Source organism: Octopus bimaculoides, chromosome 3, assembly GCF_046866305.1.
Source record: "Octopus bimaculoides isolate indiv1 chromosome 3, ASM4686630v1, whole genome shotgun sequence".
In the NCBI taxonomy this organism is placed as follows: domain Eukaryota; kingdom Metazoa; phylum Mollusca; class Cephalopoda; order Octopoda; family Octopodidae; genus Octopus; species Octopus bimaculoides.
The window spans coordinates 48,273,421-48,298,420 of NC_142930.1; the positions used below are offsets into that span (position 1 = coordinate 48,273,421).

The 25,000-nt window shown below is 33.9% G+C and overlaps 2 protein-coding genes across 7 annotated transcripts in view; one reads left to right on the plus strand and one right to left on the minus strand.

Annotated features, from left to right (window-relative positions):
* Positions 1 to 1,864, minus strand: part of LOC106878128 (uncharacterized) — a 4,948-nt gene extending 3,084 nt beyond the window's left edge. Inside the window, exon 1 of the mRNA XM_014927249.3 lies at positions 1,282 to 1,864. Within this exon, the coding sequence (XP_014782735.1) occupies positions 1,282 to 1,834 (553 nt within the window). The 5' untranslated portion in view covers positions 1,835 to 1,864. The remainder of the gene's footprint in view (positions 1 to 1,281) is intronic.
* The window catches only part of LOC106878127 (cilia- and flagella-associated protein 300), a 204,188-nt gene continuing 181,046 nt past the window's right edge, over positions 1,859 to 25,000 (plus strand). The window contains exons 1-6 of one of the 6 annotated variants that reach the window (XM_089348940.1): positions 1,860 to 3,255; positions 3,335 to 3,477; positions 6,907 to 6,988; positions 9,212 to 9,281; positions 12,078 to 12,244; positions 22,902 to 23,074. In XM_089348940.1, the coding sequence (XP_089205066.1) occupies positions 3,374 to 3,477; positions 6,907 to 6,988; positions 9,212 to 9,281; positions 12,078 to 12,244; positions 22,902 to 23,074 (596 nt within the window). In that variant the 5' untranslated portion in view covers positions 1,860 to 3,255; positions 3,335 to 3,373. Of the gene's footprint in view, positions 3,478 to 6,906; positions 6,989 to 9,211; positions 9,282 to 12,077; positions 12,245 to 22,901; positions 23,075 to 25,000 lie in introns of all 6 variants that reach the window. The other 5 variants (XM_089348938.1, XM_089348941.1, XM_089348939.1 and 2 more) reach the window with 5 other exon arrangements.

Consider the following 25,000-nt stretch of genomic DNA (forward strand, 5'->3'; position numbering starts at 1 on the left):
TGGCATCAAACTTTGTTCAGATCTATTTCAATCCACAAAGTGTGCTTTGCTGCATAGCACCAAAGTTCTTCACCTAGAGTTAAGACCAGATTCTGCCAATGGATTAGTTTATAAAAGTCTACAAGTTTTCTTTTCCTTGCCAAAATACTTTTGGGCGCAGCATGGAGTGAATTACAACATACTGAAGCAATACTAAGAGTTTAACTGCCCAAGATCTGTGAAAAAAGTACATATGAAAAAAACAGAATTCATTGACACACCAGATACTACCAACAGAAACTAACAAAGTTGTAGCATGATCGAAGATGGTGGTACCTCATTATAGCCAATGTTATCAGGCTGAAATGAGCAAAAGATTTCGAGAAAAAAAAACAAAAAAAAAACAAGAAATATACAGACATGCACATACATACATACAAACTTACACACAAACACACACAGAAATATATATATATATATATATATATATTTATATATAATAATGATATATGTCTATTATGTAAACATATATATATTATATATACATATAAATATTATATATATATATATATTTTATATATATATATATATATATATATATATATATATATATATATATATATATATATATATATATATATATTTATATATAATGATATATGTCTATTATGTAAACATATATATATTATATATATATATATATATATACATATTTTATATATATGTATATATATATATATATATACATATTCATTTCGCTGGCAGGGCCCCAGTCTTAGGCTCATAGGCTTAGGGCTGAAACGTATATATAAAAGAATATTAATATTATATATATATATATATATATATATATATATATATATATATATATATATAAATTTATATATATATATATGTATATATATATATATATATATATATATATATATATATATATATATATATATATATATATATATATACATATATATATATATATATGATATATATGCATATATATAACATATATATAGATATAATATATTTACATATATATATTATATAATGTATATATTTACATATATATACATATATATTATACACATATATATATACATATGCAGTATATATTTATGTATGTGTATATATATATATATATATATATATATATATATATATAATGTATATACGTTCGTAAAGAAAAGTTTAACTGTCTTTAATTTCCCTTAGATTTGTGAGCCTTTGCTTGTAGTTCAGCCATTTTTGATTCCATATCTTTCATCCATTCTTCATACTGTCTCCGCCAAGTTGTTTGCAACTCACTCTTTAATTGTTCCTCCTTCTTACACCATTCCATTTCTTTTTTATTGAGTTCCATCTTTAAATCTGTTACATCATCTTCTAGGGTTTTATTTTGAACGGTAAGTGCCATATTTTCGTCATTCAACTGATCGATTCTTTCGAGCAGAGATTTTATATATTCTGTGTTTTCCTCCTGTTCCTCACCCTCTAACGATATAGAATCGAGATCCACTGGAGAAGTATTTTCTTCATCTACTAATTCTGTTTTCAGTGCCTCGGGACATTTCACCAGATTTTCTTCCGTCTGTTTATCACAAACATTATTCTCTGACTGTGTCTTTGGAGAGGCATCATTAGGTTTTTCTAATTTCGAATTTCTAGCAACGAATGGGTGACCAACACGAAGTATTTCTCTCTCACGTTTCACGATCGTCGTACATTTAGCTCGTCTAAGTTCATCCAACTTTTTCTTCAGACATGCAACTTCCTCTTGCAGATCGTTGACCATTTGCTGAAGTTCAAAAGGTGTTTTCTTTAAAACAGAACCAGGAGCGGCGCTCAAGCGTTGTGACATGTTCCCATAGTAACATGCACACTAAACGAAAGTTACTTCCCTTGTGTCATTATTTGCTTTTTATCGTTGTTGCCGGCTTTAGTTACCTATATTGTGGTATAATATACCCCTTACTCTTCAATTATTTTTTGCATAAGGACACGACCTTATTTCAGAGGTAGATACAGACGATTAGATTGATCTAGTTAATAATGAGTACATATTTTATCGATCCTTGAAGGATGAAAAGCAAGGTAGATTACGGTGGGATTTGAACTTAAACTATAAATTTATGCAACTAAATACTTCCAGGTTACTGACTGACAGAGATGATAGATCACCGGATAACAGCCCATGTGGTATTTAGTTGTGCCCTTTTAGACTTTCGATGCAAATGCTAGCACTATGCTGGGAGGAAGGAACCTTGCTACCATTATTCGATAACTCGATAACTTTTTGTTCCAAAAAGCTGACTTATTTTACCAACCTACATTATTCATAATTGTTAAAATATTTCGATCAACTAATATTAGAGTTGTTTTTCTAGCTTAATTTAAACATCCTTAGAGGAAGTTCCCCCCCCCCCAACCTTGGTTCTTACTAATTGCTTGGATGATTTTAATTGATCAAAGTTATTCAGTATATGTCGCATAGAAAGTCTGTTAATCCAGACTACACACTCTTACATACAGTTTTGGCTTATGTGGGCTTGTGTGTGACAGTCTATATACATATATAGTGCAGCATGTCAGATGTGAAGTGTTAAATTTCTCCCGTTGTTTTGTCTCATTTGTGTGTATTTGTTGCTATTGCTGTTTAACCTCAAGTTAGTCTTGACCGAGTAGACCTAGGGTCATAAGCGTTCTAGTTATAACTATTCGTCTTCTATATATCGATGACAAAACTTAGATGTCTTTTTTCTTTTTAAGGTGGTGTGTTATTTGAGGGAGATTTTGTACAATTTCTAGAAGAGTAACTAAACAAAGACTTCTGATACATTGCCAGTACAGGCCACCACCAGAGCAGCTCTGCTTTTGTGGTGGATAGAGCAGAGGAGAAGCAACTAGTCCCCAGAATATGCCACCCATTCTAATTGCTACATTATGGTTAGTTTTAGTCTAAGTGATGCTTAACGACTCCTTATAGTTTTATTTTTGAAAATACGTCGTTAACATGCTCACAATTTGACAGGTACTTATTTTATATATTCCTGGATAGGTTTAAAATGAAATTGACTCAGTTTGCTTTGAATTTATAACCTTGAAGCACCAACCTCGGTGTCATTTTTCAACAATCTATTCTAAAATAACAACTACCACCACTGCCACTGTCCACAAGGTCCTTCGCTTCTGTGTTACCGCCATCAGTACCACCACGACATCCCTCTCTATCAAGCATCCACTACCACCATCACTAAGCTCTCCCTCACCACCCTACACAAGGTTGGTAGATAAGTCACACGTCCAGTCCTTAACCTCAGTAGAATCTTAGGACAATAAGCTAACCCAAACATTTGTGAAGACTTTTTTTTCTTTTAAGATACAAACAAGAATCAAAGAAATGACTAATTCAGAAGAAATCACCTGTTTCACTTTCCGCCATGTGCCTGGGAAAACATTTTCATTCACAGAACAGAAGGATAACTGCGACTTTCTTATGAAATGGTAAGTTTTCTATTTCTCCGTATCTGTCTGTATATGCATATGTACTCACACGTCTGAAAAATTTTTCTACTGTTATTATATTATAACTTTTCTTCAAGTATTGATGCTCAGTTGGAACCATTTCACTTTGATTATGTATTAAATTTTCTTGGGAACTGTTTGGCTCTCAAACAGTATTCATCTTTTTAAAGCTGATATATCGTCAGTATATAGAAAAATCAATATAACTATTTACTTCTTTCAGTTTTATGTATATTTTTATTGATAATAATACATATTTAAGATGAATTGATTTAGAGCAATGCCATATGTATGCCTCGATCACATTTATTATTGAATACATTCATTTTAAAAAGAAATTCGAAAAAACATGTATCTGTAAGTAACTCTCAAAAAGCAGACGATAATTTGGAAGTTTCCATAATATCCTCTAACCTCCCTTAGCAACCGGCATTAAAACATTGTTAAATTTATGCTACTTGCATTAATTTATGCGATAATTCTTCAGTAATTTTCGTTAAAATTTCTATAATGTTTTTTTATTTTTCATACTATTCTGGAATCCTCTTTATAGCACTTAGATAAAAACTTTGATAATGTATACGTATTTACTACAAAATGTTCTCGAAACTTCATCGGTAGCCAATGTTAAATCTTTAGTATTTTCAAAAATGTTCTCGAATCTGAGAAATTAAAATTAGGGCTTCTTTAACGATCTTACTTACACATGTGTGCCCCATTCCCTGAATTTGTTTCATATTTAAGATGAATTGATTTAGAGTAATGCCATATGTATGCCTCGATCACATTTATTATTGAATACATTCATTTTAAAAAGAAATTCGAAAAAACATGTATCTGTAAGTAACTCTCAAAAAGCAGACGATAATTTGGAAGTTTCCATAATATCCTCTAACCTCCCTTAGCAACCGGCATTAAAACATTGTTAAATTTATGCTACTTGCATTAATTTATGCGATAATTCTTTAGTAATTTTCATTAAAATTTCTATAGTGTTTTTTATTTTTCATACTATTCTGGAATCCTCTTTATAGCACTTAGATAAAAACTTTGATAATGTATACGTATTTACTACAAAATGTTCTCGAAACTTCATCGGTAGCCAATGTTAAATCTTTAGTATTTTCAAAAATGTTCTCGAATCCGAGAAATTAAAATTAGGGCTTCTTTAACGATCATACTTACATATGTGTGCCCCACTCCCTGAATTTGTTTCCTCGTAACTCTCAGAAAGATGCATATAATTTAATGAAATTTTCTACAAATAGCTTTCGCAGGGTGGAGTTTACGATATATGAGATTAGTGAAAATGTTTTCGGCGGGAGATTGAAAGGAGTTTCGGATAATTCACAGATGTTGACTACGTTTCTTTATATCTTCTAGAAAAAAAATGTTTACACCTAGTAAGCTGGGTTTTTTGTTTTTTTTTTTGTTTTCGTTAGCGGGTCTCAAACTGTATATTAACCACGAATTTTTAGTGCGTACCCACTATATTTTATTTATTTGTTTTTTTTTTTTCACATTAAACTCCGATATAATCGTAATTTACACTATTTGAAACGTATCTGAAGAAAATTTCATTAAAATATTTCCATCTTTCTGAAAGTTACGAAGAGACAAAGTCTATCCATATGAATTATCCGAAACTACCCCCGGTCTCCTTCGAAAAAGTTTTTCACAACCAATTCCGATATAATCGGGGCTAAGTTCTGATTGAAGCACACCATTTCGCCAGTCGTAACTTTTAAAAAATAATAATAAAAGATAAACTGTATCTTATACGATTAAGCAAAAAAAAAAAAAAAGTCTTAGTTGAATGAATCGACCCCAGTAGTCACCCCTTTATAAGCATGGTACTTATTCTATCGGTTCTTTCTGGTGAACCACTAAGTTACAGGGACATAAACACACCAACACCGGTTGTCAAGCGGTACGGTTTTTTGGCTAATCTATTACGGATCTTTCTGATTTGACGGGCACCACTTGTTTTCTTAACGAAACACTTTCAAAGTTTGGATACTGGTAGAATGTGTCATATAAAACATCGTTTTCTCTTAGCCGTCTTAACAAAAGTTTCTTCTTAATAAGTTATTTCATGTTAAAGTTGTCGTATTTCTGTAATTTCAACCAATCACTGACGTCTATTCAGCTGAATACAGTTACTACTGTTTTTGTAAACAATAATTTTTGCCGGTGTCGAGAGTGTTATTCCCTGTTTAATTATATCATTATTCTCTAGTAAGGGTTTAGGGTTTAAGGGTTAGGGTTCGGGTTTTAGAGTTAGGGTTTTAGGGTTAGGGTTAGGGTTATGGTTATGAGTTATAGGGTTTTAGGGTTAGGGTTATGAGTGAGGTTATGGCAAAAATAATCATAACCCTAACCGTAACCCTAAAACAAACCCTAACTCTAAAGCCCGAACCCTAACCCTAAAGCCCTAAAGCTAAAACCAGTACAAACGCACGAACGATGTCATAAATAACAGTACCACGGATAGTTGTTGTTGACAAACTACAGCACTAATTTTATTCAAGGGAAAAGATCCCATGACACCGTTAGAACATGTTGTTTACATTCCACGGCAGTAATTGTTTTCACCTCAATAGACGTCAGTGATTGGTTGAAATTACCGAAATACGACAATTTTTTACATGAATAAACTTCGAATACAAAAATTTTTATCTGTTCTATAACACAATATATACAAACAAATCACTGTTTCAGTTTGTCTCGAATTACCCATTGAAATTTGAGAATTCTGCTGAGGTTGATTTTGCTTCATCCTTTTGTGAGTGATAAAATAAATACCAGTAGAAAACTAAGATCAATATAATTGACTAACCCCGCTCCCTTGAAATTACTTGTGCCTCAAGTTGAAAACAATACGATATTCAGGGTAGAAAAATTGTAAAATACTATAATCTCTCCTTTGCACTTTAAATAAGTATTTTTATCCAGTTAATAATTTCCAGTGGGGGTGTTGGGCATGCAGCCCCACTACAGACATCTTGGCTTTAATATTAACAATATCAAACATACTACTGCTACTGGTAAAGTCTCTTAATTTTCAACAGTTAAGTCTTCTTAATTGGAAATAGGACTCAAAAAGCAACTGCGCTTTTCTATGTAAGATGCAAAACCACAACTAATAATTGCTTTATTAATCATGAAATCATTCCAAAAGACTTACAGTAGACTCATATCCTTTCCATGAAGGAAGGATATATCACAGTTACTTAGAGAAGACTCCAACTCCAGGAGAATTTTATTATGGCTATAGCATCACTAAAGAGAGCTTTTCTGATTTTATGACTGGGACTCAGAGACATGGTAAATAATTAATTACATTTAATTATGGTCCACTTTGATGTCTTTTTTCTAATTTCTCTACCTTCCTTTTTATATACACAGGGGTATGAAGGATACTCTGAAAATTCAACTATTTTCTTTTGATCAAGCATTTCAATCTTATCAGTACAAGACTCTGATTAATGTATGTATTAGTTTTATCTATTTCTTAACTATAAAACACTTTTTCTATATTGTTGAATAGTATTATCATGGTATTTATCATAAGCATTATCATTAATCTTCATCTCTTATTATACCTATTCTGTCTCAGTCTTACAGCTTCAATTATTCATATGGAGGGGGTGCTTCAAAGTTCCTGGCTTTAAGGATATCTCAAAAGGACTGGCTGAAGGCCCAACATTCTGAGTTCTTTTACAGGGTTTAGAAAAACTGAAGGACCACTGTGAATCTGAGAAGGGAATAGTTGAATAAAATCATGATTAACTGATCCTCTTATATCTTCTTTTACCCAAAGCCAGGAACTTTTCAGCACCTCCTTATATCCTACCCATTTCCTTCTTCCAATATCTAGACTCACTTAATAACAGGATTTACTGCACCTTTCAGTAATTTCCAAAAGGTTTCTTATTGTGGTTGTGTGCAATTGAAGTGATGTATACTGATGTCATTTGTTGATGTCAGAGTTGTAAATATTTCATGCCGATCTAGTGTGTTGAGGTTAACATCTCTTCTTTGTAGCTGTCTATTCTTTCTAGTTTAGTCACTACTAGTTTCCAACAGATATTTGCAAAGTAGTACATGCCACTAAAGTATTAGTAATGGCCACATCAATATGTAAGAGTTTGTGAGTTGTAGCGACCAGGAGATGGTGACGAAGGAACAGCTCCTTTAGCGCATCGCATGGTAGGCACAAAATATAAAAAACAAAAGATGGAATGAGTTAATAAAGAGTTAAGTGCCAACAAAAAAGGAGAGAGACTCAACTGGTAACAAATGTATAAAAGTAAGGTTTTATTGGTAGTCAACTAGAATGTCTGTGTGTGAGTGAATGGGACATAATGAAACACAATATAAGACAGGCCATTGTGTAAACAAAGAGTGTGTGTATATACAAATATGTGTATGTGAATGCAAGTGATACAGAGCATAGAAAACAGTCTGTAATAAGGATGTTAAAAGCCCAGACACAAGGATTAGAAATACCAGTTCGTAGCTAAGGTACACAGTAAGTTGAAGTGCTGTACCAAGAGGTTGTGGCATTGAAGGCAGAGCCATAGTAAGACACATGTCATGTAAGAAGTTGAGGCTTCAATGCTGTGGCCGGTTACTTGGTACAGGAGTTCTCGTAGGTTGAATTCTGGCTGTTAACCCTGGTGAAGCATTTCACACAAACAGCGTGGAGAAAGTTATGTTAGCGTTGCTGGTTTGGTGTGTACGTTGAGACGTTGATGTAGACACTGGCAACGAAGAAGCTTGTAGTAAACAGTTAGTTGAACAGTGGTGTTGGTTCTCCAGTGGAGCAGAGTTGTGTCGTCGCTGGAACTGGCTGGTGCTCTGTGGTCAGCGGCTAGACCTCAGAAGGTCTAAGGCCAAGACAAACTTAGCGCAGACAAGCTAGCTATTTACAAGAAAATAATCAGCTCAAGCAGGGGTTCAGAAAATTGCTCCACGTGACCTTATCAGAAGGCTATGATTGGTTGGTTTACGCCCTGGCGCAAAATAGAACTAGAGACAAAAGTGTGCCAATACCAACCAATCAGAGTGGTGGACACAACAGGGTCCAAAGATGTGGCCGAAAGCTAGATGTTATCTGCTCCGTCCGCATTCACATATATATAACTGAGAGAGAAGTTTCGCTACAGAGTAAATGCATTAGTATTGTTATCAATGCAATGGATATGCTACAGATGTAGACATGGCCAATGATGAGTGATCAAATACTTTTGAAAACTTCACATACACTCACTCATATTTCCAACAACAATAAAAAGCTGAAGTTTATGAATTCTCTGGATCATTATCCAGAATGCTTTTAATGTCTTTTGACTCAAGTACATTCAAACCTCTGTAGTCACTTCTTTGAAAATCAAAAAATCTGTGCAAAGAAGCTTGTAAAGATAACATTTTCAAGGTTATTTAAATAATTATTTCCTTCATAATTCTTGAATGTCTTTAATAGAACTGAAGACATAAAAAGAAAAAGAAGACAATGACAAGCCATTCATTGATACATAGATTTCTTTTTTGCTAAACAGCTTTTGAAATTATGTCAACTGCCATCTGACGGTCAATAAATTCAAGGTTGAATTATTTGTCATCTAGTTTTTGTGAGAGTCTCACTTTAATCAAGAATAAAATGATAGTATAACTTATATATACATATTTTTTTATTTTTTTATTTCAGAGCTTTTTTAATAATCCAACAATAATTAGCAACTTGGAAATTTGCTCAGCTAATGGTTGGAGCAGACTTGGTATGTTTTATTTTGGTGATGTTTCTTGCAATTAATTTTTTTCTTTATTTATCATACCACAACTCACTTTACTGATTGTACGACAAGAGACATGAAAAGTCACTAAACATGACCTTTCATACCTCTACAATTACTAAAATACATATACACCAGTTTGAGATAGAGTGTTAATAGGAACATTTTTGATAGTTTAGCAAATATGCATTATATATTCTCCGTCTCACTCTTATTCATCTCCTATTATTGCCTTCTTTTCTATTTCTCTATTGGTCACATTGTTTGGAACAATATTGAGCAAGGAGAAGAACCCTTTTATCCTGCAGGGTACAAAGTAGCCTCACTAGTGCTAATGTCACTATAAAATGTACACATTACATGTTGTAAAGCAGAGAAAACTTTAGTCTTATTTTGTTGCAGTCAAGATTCTAGTGTTGGTGCCATAATAAAAGCGAGACGTATCCTCCAACCAAATAAGAACTCAGAGAGTGGCAACTGTCCAATTCATATCACAATGGAAAGCAAACATAAAAGGATAATAATTATGATCACCTCTCACAAGTTTCATTTATTTATTTTTAATTATTTGGTCTAGAAGAATGGGTGTGCCCATGGCCTTCACAGAACCTTTGAAATTGGTGAGTTTGATATGGTTGATGTGTCCCTTGAACAGCTGTAACTCGATGGCTACCAGGAAAACATGAGCAGGAAGGGAGGGGAACTGATGTTCTGAGGAGGAAGAACTAAATGTAGTGACTACTGCAGTGCGTGAAAGTGTTGGTACAATGTGCATGATGAATGAGTCAGCAGGGCCTGTAATGAGGTGGCACTAGAGTAACTAGCTCCAAGAGAAAGTGGCCACTGTAACTAGAATAAAAGGCAGTGTGAAGTGACAGCCTGTCTGTGGGTTAGCAGAAGTACTTTGGGATGTAGTTTAAAGTATCTTTCAGTTCCCAGTGTGTATCTTACAGTTCCTTTGTGGGTTTCACTTTAGTTTTGTATAATGTTGGAAATTGTTAAGAAACTGATATATTTTCTGGTCCTGAAGAGGAAGGCCAGTTATTTTCTGATGCAGTCTTTGCTAGTTGACAGTGTGACGTTTCCAGAAGAGATCATTAGTGCTCCGGTGATCTAGCATTTGTAGTGACTTGTCGTTATGTTTAGGTTGGAGTGAAATACAATATTTTTGCTTAATATGTGTAGTGATTGTCTTTTTACTGTTAAAGAAGACAAGATTTTTCTATCCACACTAGAGAATATTTCCAAGGTCTCTGTTCATAAAGTTGTTTTCATATGGATGAAGGATAGTATCAGCTGCATATAAGTGGACATCACTAGAGGTGATGGTATGTAGTTCATTGACATATAAGAAGAGTGTATGTATGGTGGGGATGGTTTAAAATAACACTTTGGGGCACAGGGAAATTGTGAGTCAGGATGAGTGCTATAAGCATACATTGTGATAGCTGACAAAAAAAAAATCTTCTCCAAGAGACAAAAGACTGACTGGAAGCCATGGTCAAATAGTTTATCTTGAGAATTCACTTGCCAGACATAGTTAATGTCAGGTTCAAATACACCGTTTCCTCCATATTTTTTAATACTGACTGAAATTACCCTATGGAAGTGTTTCCTGTTGTGTATGTTGTACCAATGTCACTGGAATGAGATGTGGTTAGTTCATGGAAAAGCAACATGTAATAACTAAACTATACAAAGCAAACATTTAAACATGATTTGTTATGTCATACTAGTTGTGAAAAGATGTTCATGCATTACAATTATACATGTAGAGTAAGCAAGATGGAGCACTATAATTCAACATGTAAAATGGATATCAAAGCTAGGCACAAAGATTGAATTAACATAGGACCATATATACATTAGTGTTTCATTGTCTTCTACTACCATCACAAATCGGTTAAGTATGTAGTCACTAGAATGACTACAGCAGAATCTGTATTTCGTATTGCTCCCAAAAATATACCAAAATTGGTGTCAAAAGGACTCTATTTATCGGCTGTGTTTGTAGAATCTTCCAGGTGATCTGGAGAAACTATCACATGGACAGCAGCTGCTGGTTGGACAGTAACTCAGCTGCACATATGACCAAGCCATTGTTAAGTTATGACTTGAAATTCGTAATATGGCAATGCAAGTTTGAATCCATGCTACAGAAGTCACAACATTGATTTCTTCAAATGCCATTAAATTATTTATCATATAATATAATGAATAAAAGTCATTTTTGAGCTTATAGATAATTTTTCTTACTATAAAATTAAAAGAAACTTAAATATTGATTTCAAATTTTGGCACAAGGCCAGCAATTTTGAGGAAGTGGGTAAGTTGATTACATTGACCCCAGTGCTCAACTGGTACTTATTTCATTAGTTCCAAAAAGATGAAAAGTAAAGCCGACCTTGGTGGAATTTGAACTTGGAATGTAAAGACAGATGAAATGCTGCTAAGCATTTTGCCCGGCAAGGTAATGATTCTGCCAGCTCACCACCTAAAAGAATCTTAAATATTACAAATATAAAATATACATTATAATTGATATTTTGTCCATTATTCTGACAAAATATTAGAAATAATTTTTACATGTTGATTTCTATGTTGGAAATTATTATTATGTATAAACTAACAGCTAGGATTTTAATGTAAAGGATATCTTTTTTGGTTTCAAATTCATGCTTATAATCATTTACGATTATTACTGTTGGTGTAAACATTCATTAAATTTGAAGGAATGAAATATTCATCCACAATTATAAGACTTGTTTTATGTTATTACAGGCCAAAAGGCATCCAAAGTTGACATAGAGATAGTACCCTGTTCTCTCCTTTCTATGGAATTTTTTGATCGATTGAAAGAGAATGGAGTTATCTATGAGAGTGGAAGACTATACAAATGTTTTGATGAGTATTATGAAAATTTTGTTATATCTGATGAACTTAGAAAGGTAAATTTAACTCTATCACTAATAAACTTATTTCTATAATTATTTCTGTAAATTATGATATTTTCCTTTTACCATGATGTTTCTGAAAAAATTCAATATATAATTTTCTTTTGAATGAAAAAAAAAGTTCTAAAACAAAATTAGAAGTAAAAAAATGACAGAACAAATCATCAAATCGATAAATTAAGTATCAGTCAAGTATTGGGGCTGATGTGATCGATTGTCCTCCTCCCCACAAAAACCTAGGCTTTGTACCTATAGTAGATAGGGTTATTATTATTACCAACATCTAAATTTTGAGGGAAGTAACTCTGCTTCATAATTCCCAAATTACATAACTTAGACTGCGGGCGCTTCATTTAAACTTTTTGAAAGTCATCAAAGAGAAACGATGTCGCTTAATTTGTCTTTGAATAACTGCAGCTGTCTTTCTGTTTATCTATCTCATGTGCCTAGCAGTGTCTATGCCTAATATATATATATATATATATATATATATATATATATATATATCATGATCATTATCATCATCATCATTTAACGTCCGCTTTCCATGCTGGCATGGGTTGGACGGTTTGACTGGGGACTGGTGAGCCAGATAGCTGCATCAGGCTCCAATCTGATCTGGCAGAGTTTCTACAGCTGGATGCCCTTCCTAACGCCAACCACTCTGAGAGTATAGTGGGTGCTTTTATGTGCCACCGGCACAAGAGCCAGTCAGCCGGTACTGGCAATGGCCACGCTCAAATGGTGTTTTTACGTGTCACCTGCACAGGAGCCAGTCCAGCGGCACTGGAAACACCCTTGCTCGAATGCTGTTTTTCATGTACCACCAGCACAAGTGCCAGTAAGGCAACACTGGTAATGATCATGCTCGAATGGTGCTTTTTACGTGCCACCGGCACAGGGGCCATAGCACAGATGCCAGTCATGTGGCGCTGTCATCGAATTTCATTTCCATTTCACTTGCCTCAACAGGTCTTCGCAAGCAGAGCTTAGCGTCCAATGAAAGAAAGGTACGCCTAAGTGGGCTGGTTACACCACTTGCATAGGCCACAGGTTATGGTCTCACTATGTTTTATATATATATATATATATATATATATATATATATATATATATATATATATATATATATATATAAATATATATATATATATACATCATCATCATTCATTTAGTGTCTGCTTTCCATGCTGGCATGAGTTAGATATTTTGACTGAAACTGCTAAGCTGGAGAGCTGCACTAGATTCCAATCTGATTTGGCATAGTTTCTACAGGTGGATATCCTTCTTAATGCCCACCATTCCTAGAGTGTAATGGGTGCATTTTACATGCCACCAGCATTGGTGCTACCCACATGACACCAGCAACAGCCACAACTATGATTTCACTTGGCTTGGCAAGTCTTTACAAGCACAGCATATTGCCAAGAGTGCTTTTTACATGTCACTGGCATGGGAGCCTTTTACATGACACCAGCATTGGCCATGAGTATGGTTTCACTTGGCTTGATGGGTCTTCTCAAGCACAGCATATTGCTGAAGGTCTCAGTAACTTGTCATTGCCTCCATGAGGCCCAGTGTTCGAAGACCATGCCTCACCACTTCATTCCATATCTTCCTGGGTCTACCTCTTCCATATACACACACACATACCATACTGCTTTATTATTTTTATATTTTCGTATATTTTTATTCATCTCATAACAATATACTTATTTATTGAATTTTGGTTATTATATGTTCTATCATTATATTATTTTTATTATTACTATTATTCTCCAATTTACCTTCTGCTCACTATTTTATTTTATCCTTATTTTATTTATCCTAACTTTATTCTATTTTACTTTTATTTTATTGCATTATGTTTTTTATAACTACTTCTTAATTATTTTTTAATTCTTACAATATTATTTGCATATTCACCATCTAATAATTTTATTTTTTATTATAATCTGTTTTTATTATAAACCTTCTTTTGCTGTTATCCATTTGCTTTCGTATAATTCTTTATGGTATGCCTTCTACTATATAACTCCTTTATTTATCTAATTATTGATATGATGGCCACTCTTCTTGTTTCATACACTTCCAACCATCGTACAATTTTAGACATATTGTCTTGCCTTTATAGTCATTTGGCTTTAAAAGAGGACATATAGAAGGCTATCAAATAAATAAATATATAAATAACTAGGTGACCTTGCACTTTGTATTTAATCCTAAAACTGCTTGTTGGATAAAATTAAAAGATAAAAGAAACTAACTCTTAGTTGTAGGGGTGAGATGCTTGACTATCTGACTCCCCCTCTTACTCCATCCTCTAACTTCTTTCATCATTATAAATCTTCATTACCCTGCATATGATGTCTTGTTTTCTCCTGTAATACTACCAAACTGAACTAACAAATTTATTCTATGACCAGCAAGGCTCATAGAATCATGAACATGCACATCCCATTGTATTTTGAATGTTTTTAGATGTTATGGTTCATGTATTTACCTGATGGAAACAGTTTTTTCTGTGGTGTAATGTCTCCATTGTGAAGGTGCAATGGCCCAGTGGTTAGGGCAGCGGACTCACGGTCATAGGATCGCGGTTTCGATTCTCTTTAGTGGTGATTTTGGTGGTTCTTTACTTTTGATGAATTTATGTTTGTAGAATATAGTTCATCTTAGGCTCTCTAGTGAGCATACGTAAATTTTTAATTCTGATGTTATATGTCTCATTATTTATATATACATACAAAGGAGAGAGATAGGGATAGAGGGAGTTGTTCATGTTACTATTATTGTTCAGTTCTTGTCAGAATCCCTTGGGATTTTTTTAGTCTCTGGGACTATTGCCAATTGACCAACTTTCTGACAACCATCACCATCACTTCCATTCAAATTTATTATTATTATTATTAAGGTAGTGAGCTAGCAGAATCATTAGTGCGCTAGATGAAATGCTTAACGGTAATTTGCTCATCGCTACATCCTGAGTTCAAATTCTGCTGAGGTCAACTTTGCCTTTCATCCTTTTAGGGTCAATAAAATAAATACCAGTTGAATACTGGAGTCAATGTAATCGATTCATCTCCTCCCCCAAAATTGCTGCCCTTGTGGCAAAATTTGAAACCATTGTTGTTGTTGTTATTGATAATAAACAACAATAATAATAATAGATATGGAGGGAAGTTATTATTATTAATGGAGTGGTGAGCTGGCAGAATAGTTACCACTCCAAGCAAAATCCTTAGCGGCATTCCATCTGTCTTTACATTCTGAGTTCAAATTCTATCAAGGTTGACTTTGTCTTTCATTTTTCTGGGGTCAATAAAATAAGTACCACTTGAGCGCTGGGACCAATGTAATCAACTTAGTCCCTCCCCCGAAATTGCTGGACTTGTGCCAAAATCTGGAACGATAATTATTATTATAGTGAGAGAGTAATGCATGCCATCAAAGTGACACTGGAGTACAGATATATGAAGCCCAATATACCCATCATGACTACCCATCTGATAAGGGTACACCAGGCACTTGCATCACAACCATATATGTGCAACATAGTGGCCTTGTATTAAGATAAACAACCCATGACCTTGCAGGTGGGACCCTGTTAGAATTTTCTTCATGTTGAGTCGCCCATCCCACTCAAAAGGTCCCTGAATGAGGGTTATTTAAAGATGATGAACAAAGCACCCATGTTTCCAGAGGTGAATTATTCAAACCCCAAAGAATTCCTCTCAACACATTGCTATGATGCTTACCCACTACTCCTGCTCATGATCAGAGATACACATATCATCAGCCACTGAGGGACATGCTCAGCTGGTTATGGTTAAGCAATTGACAAGCAAATCTATGGTATTGAGCAGAACATTTGTCTTTTTATACAAAGACAAAACATGTACATGATAGCACTTCCAGTCAGTTAAGATCAGAAGCCATGAGATCCGGTGCCTGGTACTGCATCAGGGCATAACCACAGCCTGATACTGCATTATTATTCTTGTTGTCATTATTATTATTATCATTAATAATAATAATAATAATAATAATAATAATAATAATAATGATAATAATAAAGCAGCGAGCTGGCAGAATCATTAGCATGCTGGGCAAAATGCTCAGTGACATTTCTTCTCTGTTTATGTTCTGAGTTCAAATTCTACCAAGGTTGACTTTGCCTTTCATCCTTTCAGAGTCAATAAAAAGAAAGTAGAAGTTAAATACTGGGGTGGATGTAATCAACTTACCCAAAATTGTTGCTCACCCAAAATTGTTGGCCAAAATTTGAAATCATTATTATTTTCATCATTGTCATTGGTGGCAGTGACAATGTCATCACTGTTTTATGTACCAGCATAACTTGGATTTTTGTTTTTAACTTTTGATTTTAATCACAGCTTTATACTGGTGTCCTTGATTAAAAACTTGTACACACACATACTTATATACATACATACTACATACATTCATGCATGCATGCATGCACATGCATGCACACACACACACACACACACACACACTCACTCACAAAAGGTGGTGAGCTGGCAGAAACGTTAGCACGCCGGGCGAAACGCTTAGCGGTATTTCGTCTGCCGCTACATTCTGAGTTCAAATTCTGCCAAGGTCGACTTTGCCTTTCATCCTTTCGGGGTCGATTAAATAAGTACCAGTTACACACTGGGGTCGATATAATCGGCTTAACCCGTTTGTCTGTCCTTGTTTGTCCCCTCTGTGTGTAGCCCCTTGTGGGTAGTAAAGAAATAACACACACACACACACACACACACACACACACACTCACACGCACACACACACACACACATGCAAGCATGCATCCATGCATTCATGCATTCATGCATATACAAATGCCAATAGGGACAAGGAATGAAAGTCATACACTTTTGTAAGGCAGCGAGCTGGCAGAAACGTTAGCACACCGGGCGAAATGATTAGTAGTATTTCGTCTCCCACTACGTTCTGAGTTCAAATTCCGCCGAGGTCGACTTTGCCTTCCATCCTTTCGGGGTCGATTAAATAAATACCAGTTACGTACTGAGGTCAATATAATTGACTTAATCTGTTTGTCTGTCCTTGTTTGTCCCCTCTGTGTGTAGCTCCTTGTGGGTAGTAAAGAAATAATACACTTTTGTAGGGATCAGCTGTCTTTTGGATGTAAATGCTTAATAGTGTAGTATTTTATTTGGTGAGTTTGTTTTTGAAAGATAAGAAATTCTTCATATTTTATGTAATTAACAGATATCTTTGTGTCTATCAGAAAATTTGCTGGATAGTCTTTAATGACGGGTAAGACCCAAGAGGATAGTAAAGGTTAAGACTTATAAGGATTAACAATGTGATCACAAGAGTACTTAAGTGGGTAGCACATACATACACTCATGGGAATACGATTTTTGAGAAATTTCTAAATATCAATAGCTATCAACCTATTTTACATTGTGAAGTCTGTCAACATCTGTATATGAAACAAGCCAGTCAAGCACCAGAGAAGCTAATGAGTGTGCATAAACCACAGGAGCTCTTTGTAGCAATTTTCAACCCACTGTGAACATTTGGATACATATGATGATCAATTTGGAACAAGAAAGATTTCACTCAATCACACTGATCTCAGTTCCTTGAGCCCCAAGGTTCTTGTAGTGATAGTAATGTATTTCATACCTTGTTGGATGTTGCCTTATCTTCCCTAACTGAGAAGATCCTATTACACAAACCAACAAAGCTGAAGCAAAATTTGCAGAATGTTTGTCCTCAACATGAGAACAAGGATGAGAGTTTTTTGAACATTTGGAAAATGCTCTCAAAATAGATGTATCTGGAAACAAGGGCAAAACACCACTGAAGCTTTTTTCTGTTGTTGCACTGGAGATAGCAAAGTAGGAAAACAAAAAAAAACATACATTATTGGGGAAGTTTGATCAAACCTGATGCTCTTAAAATGGTGGAACATGTGGGAGGAAATGAGTTGAAAAATACTTGCAGCTATTTCAGTATTGAATAGTTTTGTTTAAAAAAGGATTAGGAACATGGCCATTGACATTAAGGATCAAGTTGTGCAGGAAATCAATTCAACAACATTTGGCTTATTCTCAATACAACTTGGTAAATTGACTGATGTGGTATCATGTTCCCAGCTACTTGTTTGCATGTTATGTGTTCACTCTGGCTCATTTAAAATGGAGTTTTTTGTTTTTTGTTCTCCCCTTGAAACAACCACCCTGACCTCATATTTTGGAAAAGGTTTCATCTTATTCTCAGTCAGTGAATCTTTTGCAGGATAGTGTCTGTGAGTGCTGTAGAGATGGAACAATAGCTATGTTAGGTACAAAATTTGAATTTCAAGTTTCTGTGAAAAACAAATACCAAGAGTGAAATGCATTGTCAGGCTGGTCCCAAAAACACTCAGAAAAAGAGAAGGTTTGGGATCAGACAATTCAAATTGTTGATTTTGTCAAAATGAGGATAGCAGTAGAAATGTTTTCAAACACCATATCTTACTAATACATTTGTTAACTAAGAGAAAGAAGTGACCTTCTGTGGTTTAGTGGAAAATGTAAAAGGTACATTTAATGAAATTTAACAATTTAATATCTATAAAATAGACAACAATATATATAAAGAAAATGTAGATGATGATGATGATGATTAGAATTTGAAATATATCTAGTTTAGAATTTACAGTGCATGTCCATCTTGGGTTTGATTTCATCCTCATCCCTTAATTTGTTCTAAAATGATGAAGGATTAGCTGTCTTCCAGAAGTCAGTTGATATTTTGCAGGAGAGATGAACCACACACTGGAACTTTTATTTGTGTGATTCAGTGTTGAAAGTTGAATCAACAAAAGCATTGTTTTGATGAATTTATGTTAGTTTAGTTTGTCTTTTGGTGCTGCAGTATTTCTCAATCTATAATTACACCGACACTCTTTTCCAAGCTACAAAGACCAGTGTTCACTACGGTTGTTGTAGTGACAAGTAGATTAAGACAAATAAATCTTCCCTTAGATAAAAGAGTAGACTGTCACCGATAGAAAAAAAACTCAGTACTGTAGAGCAGTGAACCTCTATACTACTTTTGTTTAAATTGATCAACCTCTCCCAGTTCCTCAAAGGATAGTCTACTATGTAAAAGATATGTACTCAACACTGATCTGTCTACTTTGCATTTAAAGGTCAACAGCTTGGAAACAGTGCATCAGTGGTTAGTCATGAACTGTTGACTTATCAGTTGGTTGTCCAGTACCCTATCAGTTCTGTTTGTTATCTGCGAATAAAAAACAGACTATCTATGTTAGAAATGTAATACAATGTAGGGAGGATAAACAGGGGACTTGCAAAAACAGAAGCAACTAGCTAAGTAACTAATAGATGCTCTGTAGGTTTTGATGATAAGAATTCAATCTGTTCAATCAATCAAACATTCAGTTCATTAAATTAATATATAAATGACTGAGTATTCCACTGAGCCATGTACACTTAACACACTTCCCAAGTTAAATGAGAATGGTGTAATATGTGATTAGGATTGTCCTTTAAATTACAGACACAATCCATATGATGAGCTTCTAAACAGTTTCCATCTACCCAAATTTGCTCACAATGTTTGGATTGTCGTGATGTTATGATAAAGATATTGACCTAGATTCTAAATAGTGGAATCATATCTAGGACCTCATATTTATGAAGTGAGTTTCTTAACCACTCAGCCAGAGCTTGTAGGTTATATATATATATAATAATAATCATCATCATCATCATTGTTTAATGTCCGCTTTCCATGCTAGCATGGGTTGGACGATTTGACTTAGGACTAGCAAACCAGATAGCTGCACCAGGCTCCAATCTGATCTGGCAGAGTTTCTACAGTTAGACGCCCTTCCTAACGCCAACCACTCCGAGAGTGTAGTGGGTGCTTTTACATGCCACCGGCACGAGGGCCAGTCAGGCAGTATATGGCTTGTATACATAATATACACACTGCATGTTATCCTTTGTTTTACATAAATTACATACTGTTCATATTTAATATACTCACTGTATATCACACATAAAATATATTTAGTCATAACACTGTGCTATACATGAAGTACATATACATATAGGATAAACACTGTATATCATTCATAAGACAGACACTATGCGTCACATATAATATGTCGTTTGTAACACACACTGTGTATCATACATGAGGCTCATGCTGTATCATGTAAAAGATTATAAAATACACTCAAGATATTGCGTGTATCTCCACAAAGGTCTGTCTGCTTTATTGGTAAGTCTTCATTAACCAATATTCTACAATCACTATTGCAGCTTCTATGATGTTCTCTGTTCCCTGAATTTGCTGACTAATTCAATACTACCTAAGTTTATTTTTAATTACTCATCAATTTTTCTCTCATTGCAATTACTCTGTCTCATCACCATATGGAATATTGCTCACTTTACCCAATATTTTCTCTAAACTGAACATTTTGGAAACTCTCCCTCTATATTTTCAAACTACAGAATTCAAAAGGAACATCAATTGTGCTAATTTTTCTGTTTCTTTGTCATAATGGTCGTGAACAAAATTTACCATTGTACATGCAATGTCATTTATTTCCAATCTTCTAAGAAAACATATAAAGTCAAAAAGATAAATTAGCTTACTTGGAAACAGAGGAGGGCTGTAGAAAATCTCATCAAATTCCATCTAATCCACGCAAGCGTGGAAAAGTAGACATTAAAACAAAGTTGAAAAGCTTAAGAAAGATATAATCACTTCCCCATCCTCCTTCAAATTAATCCATCATCAACACCATCACTGTCATCATCATCATCATTTCACATTTTGGCCCAAATTGGGTTGGTCCTATGTTATGCATCACAGATTGGATGAAACAAGATCAAGATGAAAATTACCCAGTGAAGTGAAAAGGATGTAAAACTGCTGATGGTGATAATTTAAAGATCAATGTATTTTACAATAGTCATTTCCAAAACAAGCAGCTGATCCATTTGCTGATACAAAACTATCAAACAAAGTTTGAATTGGTGAGATAAATGCCAAGAGACCATCACCTTCATTAGCCCATGCACACACACACACACACACACACACTCTCTCTCTTTGCTTATTTCCATAAGAGAAATGAGTCATTGTGATTTATCAGAGATAACCATCAATGATTCGCTAATTATTGATTTCTTCAAATGAGTTGAAATGGAGCTTGTTTTAATGAGTTGTATTAACAAAGCTGTTAGCAAAACAGCTGTTGTTATAAGGAATTGAAACCAGGTTGTAAACACTTATGATTAACCACCATTTCACACCACTCTTCCCACCAGTCATATATTCTTAACATTTGAGGGTGGTCAACCAACAACGATACTTAGTCAAATTCAGATTTGTTCTTTGTTTTGAGTGCAAGTCATAGTAAGGCTTTCTTTTCTTTTTATTCTTCAGAGTTAATAAAAAAATTTAAAAAACCAGCAAAAATCTACTGACTATTCCCCTTCTGCATTTCTTGGTGTTGCGTATATGTCAAAAGAAATCAATATTTTACTTGCTGTCTAAATCCATTAAAAAAAACTTTTTAGCTGCATTCTATGCTGCAGACATGTTTATATATTCTATCTATTGTGATGGTGCAGTTTATTTAATGACATAATGTAAATGGCAGGTTTCGGAATTCAGTTAATGACTGACCTGGGTGACACAGTTGGCGGATTAATCATTAGTTAAATGTTGTTGACACAATCAGATATTCTAAGAGCAGTATATAAAGAGTAATAACTAGTACATAAGTTTGTCAGAAATATCTAGATAAAAATATAAAACAAGACAAAACAAATTACAATGTTACTAATCATGATTCCACTACAGAGTTAATATATTCTTGATAACATTTTAATATATATTCTTTTTCTGAAGAGTGTTTTGTTCAAGAAACAAATATACCTGACTATTTAGTTTCATTTCTCTCTATTCTAAGTTCAGATCTCAATAATCAACTTTGTTTTTCATTCTTCTGGTAGTCAATATATTAAAGAAGTTGTAACAAACTAGGACTGACTTAATTATCTCCATCCAGAATCTTCCAAATTTGGTTGTGTCCTTAGTTTAAATAAATTGATATATTTTGGTAGACTGGGGTTAGCTCATGGAGTGCCTGTAGTTTCCTTCTAGCTATAGCTGTTTCATATTAATACCTATAAGAAAGTTATGGACTTTAAGCTATCTCATTTCCTCACTTCTAAAAACCTGAAACCTATTTTCTTCAGTAAGAAATTAATACATTTACTTCTAATACAATTTATCATTAAAAATATGCTTTTACAAACCAGTAGAATGTATCAGAACAAAGAAATCATTGACTGGATGTTTTAATTTTCTTGCTTCAAAATTCATGCTAGAATTTTGGATTTCTACTCACTGGAGGTTGATGAATTAAGTATTAGAAATATGCTAAGGAATCTCTGTAGCCAGTTGCCTTATAGAAAAAAAATAATTTATACAAAAGTAATTATTATTTTCACTTTTTCCAATGTCATATTATTTTCAATCATTAAATTAAACACAGTCATGTTTACAATAAATATATTTGTTGTTACTATTATGCACTTTTTTTTCTATTTGGTAAAAACAGATGCTTCTACTAGAAGAAAGTGATAATTACAACCTATATTCACCCAGTGAAAAAGAACAATTTTTATTTTGCTTACTGAAGCACTTATGTTTGGGTGGAAAAGTTTGCCAGTTTGAAGATGATTTTGGACCTTATGAAGATATGGTAAAGAAATTATATAAAGAATTAGTGTGGTAAGCTATTTTTCTATGTTATTTCTCTTACAACAGCATAAACCAAGAATCTTACTTTGCAAATGAAATGTTTATAGTCCTTTACAGATTAGTCAGCATAGTCAGTTAAACTTTTAATCAGAAAACATTTGTTCAGAACAATGAGCTGTTAGGGTTTAATAAGTTTGTAAATTCATTTATTTTAATAAACTGAATTTTTTATATATAAAGTCATATAATTTGATATCTAAAGCCAAACATCCCTTCTGTAAGATGATTGGATTTCTGGTTGGAGCCATCACATTTCAGTACTTTATATCTGCGAATTTAACCATCATCAGTAACTTGGAGATAGATAGGCTTTATCAGGGTGACTTGTCCTAGACTCAGTGCATAAAAAATATGTAGAGTGTGTCTCATTTTGTTAAATAACATTATAATTGAACAAATTTTATTATAAATTTATATCTCATATAAAAAATGCAACTTTTTCTTTCACATATTTCTTCTAATTTTAATCAATCTCCCAGCTTCCAAATTTTATTTAAAATTTGAAATGAGAAACTCAACAAAATACAATCCTAATTCATTATTGTTATCTCTAATATTATAAATTTTTACTTGACTCATTCTGAAACTTATTCTAAAGCTCAACCTGTTATAGTATCCATATACTATAACAGTTGTGAATTATCAAAATCTTTGCATTCTTGCTACTCTGTTGGGTATTAAATGAGCAGAACAGGAGAAAAAATAGCAATCAAATAAACGGATTGGATAAAATGGTTTAAAACATCATGCAGCATAATTACCAAATATTTCACTTTATGAAAGCATTTAAAACTAATTTTCTTTTGCCAGCAAAACAAAATAAATAAATGACAAGTGTCTTCTGCAATAGCCTTGGGTCAACCAAAGCCTTGTGAGTGGATTTGGTCGACAGAAACTGAAAGAAGCCTGCCATGTGTGTGTGTCTTTGCATCTGTACTTGTCTCCCACCATGTGACAACTGGTGTTGGTATAGTTACATCCCATAACTTAGCAGTTAAGGAAGGGACCAATTGAATAAGTACCAGGCTTAAAAGAATAATACTGGGGTAGATTCATTTGGCTAAAAATACTTCAAAGCAGTGCTCCAGCACAGCCACCGTCTAATGACTGAAACAAGTAAAAATAAATGAATTAACAGATGAATGGTGAAGCTCTTATTTTAAACAGATGTAAGGGCTTAAAATAAAGCAGGATTCAAATCTTTAAACTGTATTTTATATTACCAAACTTGTAATGATTCAAATGTTGATATTATCTATTCTGTTTCTAAATCAAGAAATATAATCCTAAGGTTATTAGCACACAATGTGTCTAGAATTTTGTGACCAGTTTCAAAACCTTTTTGGATCTTTCACTTGATATAAGCGTAGTGAAAGATAGAGTCACACTACTACTTACTTACAAACCATATTGTACAATAACTAACTTTGATAACAACACGGCCTGTTTCATAGTAGTAAATCTAAGCTACCTTCATCAAGTAATGTGATGTCTACACTTTTGACTTTTAAGGAAGACACTCATTCTTGAAACTCATTATGGGATTTCAGTTACATAGATTGCTGAAAAATATTTGCTGTTATATCCTCAGTACTATTATTTTGCAACAAAACTAGACATGTTACAAATTAAGCAAATTATTATAATTATGAATATTAAATATGTAGGTGTAGGAGTGGCTGTGTTGTAAGTAGCTTGCTTACCAACCACATGGTTCCGGGTTCAGTCCCACTGCGTGGCACCTTGGGCAAGTGTCTTCTACTATAGCCTCGGGCCGACCAAAGCCTTGTGAGTGGATTTGGTAGACGGAAACTGAAAGAAGCCCGTCGTATATATGTATATATATATGTATATGTATGTGCGTGTATATGTTTGTGTGTCTGTGTTTGTCCCCCC